At 43.3% G+C, this 11,504-nt stretch overlaps 2 protein-coding genes across 5 annotated transcripts; one reads left to right on the top strand and one right to left on the bottom strand.

Annotated features, from left to right (window-relative positions):
- Positions 1-181: 181 nt before the first annotated feature.
- pcmt (protein-L-isoaspartate (D-aspartate) O-methyltransferase) lies at positions 182-6,571 on the bottom strand. Of its 3 annotated transcripts, none has more exons than XM_071921317.2 (8): positions 6,443-6,571; positions 3,663-3,767; positions 3,535-3,566; positions 3,031-3,135; positions 2,722-2,842; positions 2,321-2,406; positions 1,783-2,010; positions 182-1,216 (listed from the first exon to the last, which is right to left on the bottom strand). In XM_071921317.2, the coding sequence occupies exons 1-7, from the start codon at positions 6,495-6,497 to the stop codon at positions 1,831-1,833; spliced, it is 684 nt and encodes a 227-aa protein (XP_071777418.1). In that variant the 5' UTR covers positions 6,498-6,571; the 3' UTR covers positions 182-1,216; positions 1,783-1,830. The 3 variants fall into 3 exon arrangements, with proteins under 3 accessions (XP_071777418.1, XP_071777417.1, XP_071777419.1); XM_071921316.2 differs by having other exon boundaries at positions 1,841-2,010; XM_071921318.2 differs by having other exon boundaries at positions 1,885-2,010; positions 6,443-6,547.
- A 305-nt stretch (positions 6,572-6,876) lies between these two features.
- Positions 6,877-11,252, top strand: nup43 (nucleoporin 43). Of its 2 annotated transcripts, XR_013507426.1 has the most exons (9): positions 6,877-7,087; positions 7,837-7,959; positions 8,240-8,317; positions 8,773-8,935; positions 9,057-9,192; positions 9,760-9,911; positions 10,063-10,179; positions 10,725-11,120; positions 11,161-11,252. XR_013507426.1 is itself a non-coding variant. In XM_078289733.1 (8 exons), exons 1-8 carry the CDS (start codon positions 6,968-6,970, stop codon positions 10,949-10,951), a joined length of 1,116 nt encoding a protein of 371 aa, XP_078145859.1. In that variant the 5' UTR covers positions 6,877-6,967; the 3' UTR covers positions 10,952-11,233. The 2 variants fall into 2 exon arrangements, 1 of the variants encoding a protein (XP_078145859.1); XM_078289733.1 differs by having other exon boundaries at positions 10,725-11,233.
- The last annotated feature ends 252 nt before the right edge of the window (positions 11,253-11,504 follow it).

Genomic DNA, 11,504 nt, shown 5'->3' with positions numbered 1-11,504 from the left:
ATGGATCAACAGATCTTGCTGTGCTTTTTTGGGGGGGATAAAGTGATTTAGATGCGGTACTTTCCCTGCTCCTACATCTTAAGCACTAAATTTACTCTGGATTCCACAAGACATTTTCTAATGGACTAAGTATTAACCTCCAGGTTGCAGCCTGCACACTAAAGATTCAATAACAAAAAGGCAGACAAAAACATAAGCGTCTCTTTATTTTCATATGCCATTCCAGAAACTGTGAAAGCCAAAGATCATCCAACACATGGATCACCCAAAATAAAATGTGCTTCTTGATTCCATGTCGTCTTTTTTTTTTTTTTAAGAAAACATCAGACATTCATTCGCTTTATATTGTTGGAGTTTATTTTGGCAAAGCAGTGACTATCTCATTTAGTATCAGTCACCAGAAGAGCCTGCACAAGATGTTAATGGGAAAAAACCAGCGGCAGAAAGCAACACATCACCAGGTGGGAAGCGCAGCCCTGTTATGTGTATCTGTGTTATTAGTGCTCTGCTCTCCTTGGAGTGCACTGAGGCGTTTGCCAGTATGTTCCAATGCATTGCTTATTCTATGTGTAGTATGGCCTGCAAGTGCTGCACATCAAACAGGGTGCGTGGGTTACATCAGCCAGTGTGTCGCCTGTATGTGTGTGTACCTAAATACTGTTGGCGGAGGGGCATGGGGGGGGTGGAAGAGCTTGTATGTTAGCAGAGAACTCTACAGTTAGATGATCCACACACACACTGTAGCTAGGTGAATTATCTAAAAGGCTCAGGCTTTCCTCCTCGTCGTCCGGCGTTCTTCCTACATTCAGCTTTGATGGCGCTGAAATGTAATACTGTAGAAATGGTTGATTGCAATTCAACTGATGAAACCACAACAAAACCAAACTTAAAATCCAGCAGTTAAAAAGAATACATAACCAAAAATGCAGGCCTGGAAGAAAACAAAAAAAAAACCCTCTCCACATATCTGTGCTCATCTTCAAGCAGTCTTTTTTTCCCCAGCCACTCAGGGCCGTGCCATCAGCATGATACTCTAATCCCACGTTAGAGTTAAAGCAAAAAAATTAAACAAAACAAACAAAAACAAAAAAATACCATGTTTTGTTATGCTTTGAAAAAAAAAAATGTCAAGGGTTGTCGGAAACCCCGTCCTAGTTTTCTCCAGGTTCAAAGTGAAATGTGGAACATGGACCGTCTTCCTCTTCAAAGTTCATCCCTGTGAGAAACAGAAGTGGAGCGTTACACAAGGCAGAAAGAAAGAAAGAAGAGTGCCACACAAGTCACCTAATTGTCCTCCTGCCATGCAAACAGAAAGTCAGGAGTTTAGGCACAATCCCATGCAAACACCTTATCACCAAAAAAAATCCAAAGGTTATTAGTCTTTGGATCTCTACATCTCACACAGTAGAATATCAAACAAGAAGCATTTTTTTAGTAATAGTGGGGAAAACAGTTTAATTTCCTATGGGTGTCCAAATCGATAAAACTGGCATGCTCTTATTTCAAGTATCAGCCAAATGCAAACCACGTAACATATGCTTTAACACTCTTGCTATTTTATTTGATTAATACTTCAAACGTGTTGGGAGTTCCAAAAGGAATAGCACTTCAAATTGCTCAAGTTGTGCAGGTTTATTAAACCCGTTTGGGACTACGGAGTTAAAAACGGATAAAAGAAACGTGCAGCCAGTTGGTATGGTATGGAAGAAGCAAAAAATGTCGACAAGCAGCAAAAACGCAGCCCTTGTGATCCATTGCCTGCTCCAAGCCACACCATTTCACCTTTGCCACTGTGAGAAGGAGAGAGGGGGGAGGAGAGGGAGAAGGAAGTCACTTCCACCTGGACCACTGCTTGTCTTTGTCTGTTAAAGGCACATAAATCACCCCCATCAAGGGCTTCATTTTGGTGCTGCCGTCCTCCATCTTGTCGTACTGCTCCAGCATCTGGTTGCCGCCTGCCGGGCCCACGGGCAGGATCAGCCGGCCGCCCGGCTTCAGCTGGTCCAGGAGCTGGGGGAGAAATAACACACGCTTACTGGTGGCATGGTAATGCAACGGGCCAAACAAAACCGCCGGGGTTTAGAAAAACATTCTTATAACCCAGTATAATGAGCGCTGTTCTGTTCCACTCACATGTTTGTCCAAAACTCAGAATTGCATTATAATATTTTCCACCTTTAATAGGGTTAGACTGTGCATGTTTGTCTGGCTTCTTTTGAGCTTCGGTGTTCTGTGTTAAGTTGGTGGTGAACTGGGACAACGTGACTTTGATCAAGGGCTTTTCCAAGATTGCACACAGCGCTGCGGTGTGAAGACTCACTGCTTGGGGGACGGTGGGTGCCGCCGCGCCGACGTGGATGGCATCGTAAGGCGCCTCCTCCTCGTGGCCCATTCGCCCGTCTCCCACTGAAACACAAACAGGGGTGTCACTTGCTGGGGGCTGCCAGTCTCAGCCGTCAGTGCCTTCAGTAAAGCCTTCCCTGGCCTCTGAAATCCACGCTGCCCGGCTGCAGGCCAGACCAAAGCAGGCGCTCGCACGCTCAATTATTCAGCACTGCACTCCCCGGTCGACTGAGCTGTGTTCAGGAGCTGCAGGGTCTAATGAGCATTACGCCGGGCCTCATTTAGAAAGGTACAGTCAAGTTGCAATTTCTCATGTAAACAATGTGCCATTTCTAAAAGTAGACTAGTAAAAAAGCCTGCTCATCGATGCCACCTTACCTATTAGCTTCACTCGGCCCGATGTTATCAAACTGGGGTCATCTTTCTTCACATTGTTTACAGAGTCGTCTACCAGCTCTTTGATGTGATCAATTCCTATCACTTTCCCTTTGGGGCCTACCTGTAAAGCACGGGAGGGAAGGAGGGAGGGAGGGAGGGAGGGAGGGAGGGATGGTGCTCAGTTCTTCAAAGAATAACACAAGCAGAAACCTTTATTTACAGCACATTTGACACGCTACGATCACATCAATCAATCAGAAGCGTCTCCAAGGAGAAATTGCGTTTGTTTACCCGTCATGTGTGGCTCACCATTCGTGCAAAGCAAGCGGACAGGATTCCACTGCCCGAGCCCACGTCCAGGGCCTTGGCTCCCTCGTACAGCTGGTCGTGTAGGAGCTCCAGGGCGTAGGCATGCTGGGGGGGGTGGGGGTGGGGGGGGTTGGGGGGTGGGGGGGGGGGGGGACACCGACAAGACAACTGCATTACAGCCCGTCGCTCAGCATTCATATTCCATCCAACACTAACTACCATAGACTCCCTGTTGACAGTGCTGACAGCCAAATATGACTAAGGGTGGACAAAGCAACAAGAGAAAAGATTTGGTTCACTGGTAATTGAAATACAGTAAAAAAAAAAGTGATTGGGTTTGGTTTGGAATTAGGGGAAGAGAATGCGGCGTGTTTGTCCTACTTGGTGTCGCTTCTCTCTGTTTATCTACTGAGTGATGGAATGGGAGCAAGCTTTAACAACATTACTGATGAAAGTTGGCATTCACAAGGTGCAGGAATGTCTTGAGACGCTTTAAAGTCATACCATGTGCGGGGCGCTGATGGTTGCTTGATAGCCTTTTGGTTAAAAGAGAGGCACAGATTAGGTTAGTACATCTCTGGGATTTCGGGATTGTATTTGCACTGTGTGGAGGATGGCATGGGCGCACGTACCTATTGACTGCGGCGAGTCCATGTAAGGATTACACCTAGAGAAATGGGCTCGGTCTGTGGCCAGCATGACTTCGTAGACCTTGTCGGACTTGATGATCCCATTTTCTGAGGATGCAAAAGAGAAGGTGTTGGATGATGCAAACAAACAAAATACATCACATAAAGACGTGACAAGCATACATTTACATAGCCACAAACATAGGATAAGATGATAAGATGAAACTTTGATGATCCCTGTGGGGAAACTGGCTTGCTGCAGCAGCAAACAGTAATAAGATACAGCAAAGAAGAATAGAATATAAATAAGAATAGCGCAAATGCAGGGGTATTTACCAATATACAGGATTTAATGTTGCAATCTTTTGTGCCATAATCCAAGGTGAGCATTCATACAGAAGATAATTACAACACTAGAACATATTAAGTAGAAATACATGAATGAGAAGTATGAATATATATGAATACAGCGTGTAAGCACAGTGTGCAAAACAACAGCAGTGGACCATACTGAGACAAAGAGGAATGAATGAAAATATGCAGCATGAAAATAAATGAAAGATACAAATCACCACAATGTATCCAGTATTTAAAGAAAATGACAAAAGATGAGAATATAAAGGAAGAAGACATATGTGAAGTTGCAGCATGCATACAGGATGTGTAGAGCATGTGTGTCCTACTGGCCTTAACATGCATACAGAAGGCCACCCATATGTACAGAGCGTGTCAAGCCGTGTAGGGAACTAAAAAGCTCCACAGACAGAAGCGTCAGTGTCTTCGGCGTAATCCTTGGTAACAGGTTCCACTAGCAGTCGGTGCCAACAGCAGGAAATGCCAACGACAGCCGGCGCTGCTCTCATTACCGACTCCCCTCACCCTCACAGCTATGTGCCGCTTCAGGATCCATTACAAACACAAACTTCCAGATGGACACCCACTAGTGATTTCTGCAACAATAATAACCCACACCTTTTTCTGCCGATTCACTATTTCTCTCAGAAGTCAAAACTGACTCTGCAGGCCTGGCTTTAATAGTTCATAAGGTAATCATGGCTTCAAAATAAATGCTACTAGAAACACTACTGGTCCCTGAGCAAATGAGCGTCCTAAACAGAGTGCTGGTGAAAGGACAGAAACGGTAAGAAAGTCAGGAATTAGCATGCATCCGGCGTGTGACCTGCTTAAGGCCAGCTTATGCTAACTTAGGGTCTGCTCTATTAGAGTCTAAATGGGTCAGTGTCCAGCACAGTGTTTCCTATGTGTTCATTTAGCAGGAGTGGGCGATCAAGATGAGAGCGATCACCACTGCATACAATAAAAATAATGAAAAAAAAATCCCATTTCCCCCAAAAACCACAAACTAGTGTGGATGTTTAGTAGTTATCATAATAAGGTAGCCAAATAATAGAAGTTTTAACTCTAAAATCTATTCTTGTACTGATGCTATTAACAAACAAAAAAATAGATAGGATGTGGAACTAAATTCAAACCTATCTCCAACCGCCTTTTACAAGAATAAACAGTAGAATAGGCAAAAAAAAGGGTGCTCTTATGGGTTATTATTATCTTATTAATTTACTTGTATTTTTGGGCGTTTCATATATTTTATCCTACAGTACAGAGCTCTGCATACTGAGAGCTGCTCTCAAACTCTCCTCCTGCACAAGATCAATTATGATTAAAAAAAAACTGTAAAAAATAATAAATCCTTGCCAGATTACATCAGGTGAATACAACAAATTGTTATTTCAAACAGTCATATCTCCTGCCAATGCGGGGAATTACAGAGCATACGACAGTCTTGCTACTTTTGCATTCTATTAAAAGCAAGTGGAGCATTACTGACCACTGTCCACAACCCGAAAAGCTTTTGGCAAAATGCTTGCAACTAACTTGAACTGTCTGCTGCAATGCTTCGCTGGACTGCACTGAATATAAATAGGCCTTAGCCTACTAGATACTTGCTGCTGGAATCGGACTAGCACACTCCAGCCTGCAGAAATCTTAAGATGCTTTCTAGACAAATAGCACCGTGAGACAAATTCTACATGCAAGGGAGAAACATTTCAGCTTATAGGTTATATCATAGCTTGCTTGTTATATTGTGGAGCTTTAACACAAAGGTTACCATGTGGGTATTGCTACAGCTTTGGTGGTTGTGGAACAAGAAATAACAGCCGTCCACCCAAGGGTGACATATACTGAGCTCAACCAGTTATGAACAAACAACTATCCCTAGTATTGCACCGCATTGTGTCTTTTAATGTCTGACCAACAGAAGGACTGAAAATTAGCCACCCATTTCCAGCTGACAGTGCCAACTTATCATCTTAAAAGTAAAGTGAATGGCACAGAGAGCTATCAATGAATGTGGGCAGGGCAGCTAGCAACGCTGCTATCGCTAGCTACAACGACGCAATGACGCACATATAGCTAGCAGGCTAAGCTAACGTAACATAAAACTGTCGTTGCACTAACGGTATGTGAACCCACACGTCGGGATAACTGAGTGTATCGACTCTTTCCTCGTTTTCTGCAACCTCTGGGATATGCATCTGTTTCACAGCGTAAACGTGCTTTGGGAAAGGGGTGGTGAGAGGTAACGCTAGGTCAACAACAACATACCGCTGGCTGACACTACATAGCTTAGCAACCAGCTAGCTAACGCTCCTGTATTTAGCTCAGTGTGGCAAGCCTCCAAACACAATCATTTTCGGGTAAATATCGGACCTCTAGTTGAACGCACTTGCACGGCCTCTTTACATAACATTTGCACTTACTGCGGAGGTTGTTGACAAGCTCTGCGTGGCTGGCTCCTCCAGATTTCCAGGCCATTATTAAACAGACTTTGCGGAGTAAGTAGACAGCAGCTGTCAGTGCCGCGCCTGCGCCAACTGTTTTACCGATGAAGCTGACAACCTCCAGAACAGACGGAGCGGCGGATACGTCACCAGACATCCAAATACCTTTTACCACAAGACTGCCTTTGTAACATATATCCAGATAAACTGAAGCGTCATTTTTCAAAACTGGAATCTTGTGACATTTAAGCTTTAGCCAAGGTTAATTGCACAGTCAAAAGCCACCTAAGTGCATAATAAGATTTGCCGCAGTCAGATGGTGGCCGCTAGGCGGAGCGTGAGACCTAATTTACGCTGTGGGAAAAGTCGAGTGGTGTGGTTATTTGACTTCACTGGGCTACCGTACTTGTGTAGTGGCGGCGGGTTTACTCCAGGTGATGCCCATGTATGCTAAGCTAATACTAAAAACTACTTTTTAAAGTAAGAGAAAGCGTGTCTGTTTCTATGGAGGGTACAAATGCCAAATACGTGTCCCAGAAAATCAGCAAAACGAGATGGAGGCCAGTATCGTCTTCCGCTTTGCAACAACCAGATATCTTTGCTACCGGTTCATGGGACAACGAGGTGAGCTAACGTTAACATTAATGATAAGCCGGGATGGAGAAAACCCTATTGTAAATAATCTGTCAATTTAATATGGGCTTGCTGTTTGGCAAATGTACATACTTTGTAGAACATGTTAGGATTGGGTAGGATCTACTCTTCAATTCGGCATGCATTCAATTACCCAACAGCCCTTTCAGTAAAAGCTAAACTTTTAAAATAGGTTCGCCTGTCATTCCAGAAGTGTTACTTCGTGGATGCCGAATATACCAGAAGATTCTAATGTTTCATGAAATGTCTTAAACTATTTCGTATGAGGTGTGTACGTTTGCTGATAAGCAAGGACACGTTAACCTGTCAGAGTTTTAAATGTCAGTTTGGTGTAACATCACGTAAAGGTATAGTGGAGTGGAGCTACCTGTTGGCTAAAGTAAAATGTCAACCACTTGACTTAACATTTTAACTTAACGTTAAGTCCCTGCATCTAATATTATTTTACCATCAAAACCCCAAACCTGGTATATCCACTACATTTCTGGGGACAAAGTAGAGAGCAATGACTGACACAATATATTATTGTTTGGTCAATGTGATAAATGGTTAGACCTAAGTCACCAAACATACATAGATTTCTGGCTATCTTTGCCTGATCTTTGCTCTCCAGTAGAACAATAAAAACAAGTTCAAATTTGGGCTCACTTCAGCTAAGGTACACCTTTCCATACCGGCTAACACCCATGTTTGACAGATCTTGTTAATATCTCTTGCAGGACAACAAGATTTCCATTTGGTCCATCGGGGATCAAGGGCTTTCTGGCCTGGACGATGAATTTGAAGGCGATCCTCAGCTATTATGTGAACACAAGCATGATGGAGATGTGCTGGATCTTCAAGTAAGATACTTATGGGAGTTGACAACATTATACTAGGTTTCTTTAACTGTGCTTGGTGGCATGAAATTGGCACCTGCTGCATTTATTGTTAACCTCTTATTTTTCATTGGACTGGGTCTTGGTGAAAGAAACAAGAACACTTTATCAAGTATCAGAATTTGTCACGGTTGCATTGTTGCAGAGAAATAAGTTAATTGCATATTACATTACATAAGTGTTACACAGGTGTTAGGGTTAGGCCTGTGGTCTAATAAGGCTAATGTTCTTCAATCTTTAATAGTTTCTGGACCAAGACAGAATTGTCACCGCATCGTCAACTGGAGCAGTGACCATCTTCCGCCATCACCAAAACAGTCAGGTACTTATTTGCTTGCCTATGACCCCTTTCTCACACACACACACACACACACACACAAGTTGGTAATATTACAATATGCTGATCCGGATCCAGCCCATGTAGGACCTTATCCATACTGAGCCTCATACATGGGAATATCTCATGTTAGAACCATTCACAACAGACCAGACCATTTTATTTCTTCCATCACCCTTATTGCCCAGGTCACTAGTCCAGTGTGATAAGTATAAGATGCCCAAATAATTGTAATTGTGCATCATGTCCACAAGGCAGCTCATCTCTAACTTAAACCGTTATTTAAGAAGGGAATTTGACTGAAGACACACAGCAACAGACCTAAGAATCATTGAAAGAGAAAGAAAAAACTGTACTTAAATGGATATATTACATACTTGAATTTATTCCAGTGGATAAACTCATTTCCTATGCAGTGACTTCTCTCTCTTCCACCACAGGCGATATCTGTGTCTCAGCACTGGGCGAGGGCACACCGCTACCCGTGTGACAACGCCCCCTGCACCGGAGTGGTCTGCAACAGTCCCGAGATCGTCTCAGTGGGTGAAGACGGGAGGATAATCCTCTTCAGAGCCGACCAGGAAGGAGTGGTCCGAATCATAGGTGTGAAAGATTTGGCGGCTATTAGTCGACCCATACCGGCACATTAAAATTCCAGGCGTGTGCTGCTCTTGTGGAATGATTTTAAGAGTATAATCGGATTAACATGCTTTATCTTTGTTAGAGAACGCTGACAGCAGCACGATTCATGCCGCGACTTTCCTGCGGACAACGGAGATTCTAACGGTGAACTCCATCGGTCAGCTCAAGCTGTGGGATTTCAGACAGCAGAGCAATTCGCCGTCACAGATCCTCTCCCTGTAAGATTGTCTCACTTCTCTTCATTTTAGATTTGTTGGACATGCAACTCTTTTTGATTTCCGTGGGAGGTTCCTGTTCTCCTGCTTTTTGTGTTTTCCTGATCACACCCTTTTCATTCAGTAGATTTTAAGGATGGGACGATATATCGAAATTCAATATATCGCAATAGAAAAATGGGACAATATGTATTGTGGGGCCGAAAAATGAATCGTGATATTAAAAACTATTAACATTTTATTCTGCTGTAGTAATCACAATTTCACAAGCTCTCCATCCAAATTATATCATTTGTACTTTGTAATGACATTTCTAAATTGTTGTTTACATTCTAGCAGCCAATGCCATCGCTAGAAAGATTTGTGGCTCAGAAACAAACATAATTCTGCACAGTCAGACTTTGTTGTCATTGAACTTGTATTTATTACATCGTATCATGGCTGTATTGAATCATGAACCCCATATCGCGTATTAAATCGTATCGTGAAATAAGCAGATCGTCCCATCCCGAGTACATTTAGATGATAAGCCTAGTAAGTCCTAATAAGTCGTTTCTCTCTGCTTTCCAGGACTGGGGACAGAGTCCCTCTGCACTGCGTGGCCAGACACCCCAACCAGCAGCACATTGTGGCCACAGGAGGCCAGGACGGCATGCTCTGCGTCTGGGATGTGAGACAGGGCAACACGCCTTTCTCACTTATGGAGGCGCACTCTGCTGAAAGTAAGATTTTTGGCCAGTGAAAATGATTCTTGGCAGGTAAATCTACTAAGTCTCCCAGTCAAGTTAATTTAGGACACTGCTTATTTTGAAAAGCTTAGATTTTTCGCTTTTTGTATTTGTTTTCTAAGTTTGTCTTTGTTTTTCTGCACAGTGTGGGAGGTGCACTTCCACCCCACCAACCCAGACCACCTGTTCTCATGCTCCGAGGACGGCTCGCTGCTGCACTGGGAGACGTCCTCGCATTCAGACATGCCCTCCTTCTTACAAGGCAAGTCGTGTGTACGATGAAGACACGATGCTCACTGCAGTCTAAGATGCTTCAGCAACAGTATTCTGCATGTACAATTCAATTTAGCCACAAAAAGAAGCTGCTAGGTGCTGCAAAGAAACACAGTCATAGTAGTAATTGTCTGTCTAAATCGTAAGATCTTCATATTTTCGTATTTCACATGTCTTAGTAGTAGTCTTAGTGTCTTATGTCTAAGATTAGATTTTGGACTTTCTTTGCCAGAACAACCATGCTACTAGCAAATACACCAAAGCTAACAAGCCAGTATATCAACATGCTAAGAAATCCACATACCATAATGATAGTTATTCATAGTGTTCTGTTACATCAACACACAGCCATACATCTTGTTAGGAAAATAACAGGTGATTGTAATAAATTCACAGGTGATTATATTCAAATGACAGCCACAGCTAATGAGCTGTGTATATAGTAAAGCACTATATTGGTAGGAAATGCATGCGGCACCATGGGACTACTATGACTAAATGTTAATGGAGGCAGTTTTGTCGTTGGTTTACCAGGCGGCAGGAACAACAGCATGATCTCCCGCAGCGCCATGGCCCCGGCCGGTGGGAACCAGTCGGTCAGCCCCTGGCTCAGCGGAGACTCTAGTAAAGGCCGTCTGGAGACCACTCACATGCTTCCCAGCCAGACGCTGTCCGTCAACAGCTTGGATGTCCTGGGACAATGCCTTGTCTGCGGGACTGACGGAGAGGCTATTTTCGTCAACAGACAGGTCCCGGTTTAGACAAGTCGTTAGTGCGCAGTGAAAGAACATGAATCGGTTATGTTTTATTATGTCTCCAGTGATGGTAGGTGACACGTAGGCTTTAATTGTGTATTTGCCTACTGTAGAATATTGAATACACATTTTATTTACACATTTGTGGCGCCGTTCAAGCAAGTCGTGGATCACCGTGGACTTGGGGTGAGACTTTTCGTTTCAGTGTTGCTAAGGTTTTTTGTAAATTGTTAAAAAGCAGAATCGTTGAACTCTACAGTACTTTTTGTAAGGATATCATTTAAATGTTGTTTTGAAATAAAAAGCCTTTGCAGAAATGTCTCATCAGTCCATGAACCATTTTGCTTAGTAGGTGGAAAGTCAAGGTTGATCATGTTCAGTAAAAGCCAGTGAGTGATTTCTCTAAAATATAGCTGGGGATCATAAGCAGGTAAAGGCGTTTTCCTTAGCATCCAGCCACACCACAACCCCTTGTCCATTATTTATATGGTGAATACTTTATCTGCTGTACTGCAATGTATACCACCTACTTTCCCTGACTGTCTACTCACTTTTCAGT

Source organism: Centroberyx gerrardi, chromosome 18 (assembly GCF_048128805.1).
Source record: "Centroberyx gerrardi isolate f3 chromosome 18, fCenGer3.hap1.cur.20231027, whole genome shotgun sequence".
Lineage (NCBI taxonomy): Eukaryota > Metazoa > Chordata > Actinopteri > Beryciformes > Berycidae > Centroberyx > Centroberyx gerrardi.
The sequence above is the reverse complement of the archived record's forward strand: the minus strand, read 5'-3'. Positions and strand labels throughout refer to the sequence as shown.

Coding starts and splice junctions, on each gene's coding strand:
- pcmt (XM_071921316.2), bottom strand. CDS start 6,497: ATGGCCTGGAAATCTGGAGGAGCCAGCCACGCAGAGCTTGTCAACAAC. Junction 3,567..3,662: donor GGACTCGCCGCAGTCAATAG/GTACGTGCGCCC, acceptor TTTAACCAAAAG/GCTATCAAGCAACCATCAGC. Junction 2,011..2,320: donor CACCCACCGTCCCCCAAGCA/GTGAGTCTTCAC, acceptor TTTCTCCCCCAG/CTCCTGGACCAGCTGAAGCC.
- nup43 (XM_078289733.1), top strand. CDS start 6,968: ATGGAGGGTACAAATGCCAAATACGTGTCCCAGAAAATCAGCAAAACG. Junction 8,936..9,056: donor AGGAGTGGTCCGAATCATAG/GTGTGAAAGATT, acceptor TATCTTTGTTAG/AGAACGCTGACAGCAGCACG. Junction 9,193..9,759: donor CCGTCACAGATCCTCTCCCT/GTAAGATTGTCT, acceptor TCTGCTTTCCAG/GACTGGGGACAGAGTCCCTC.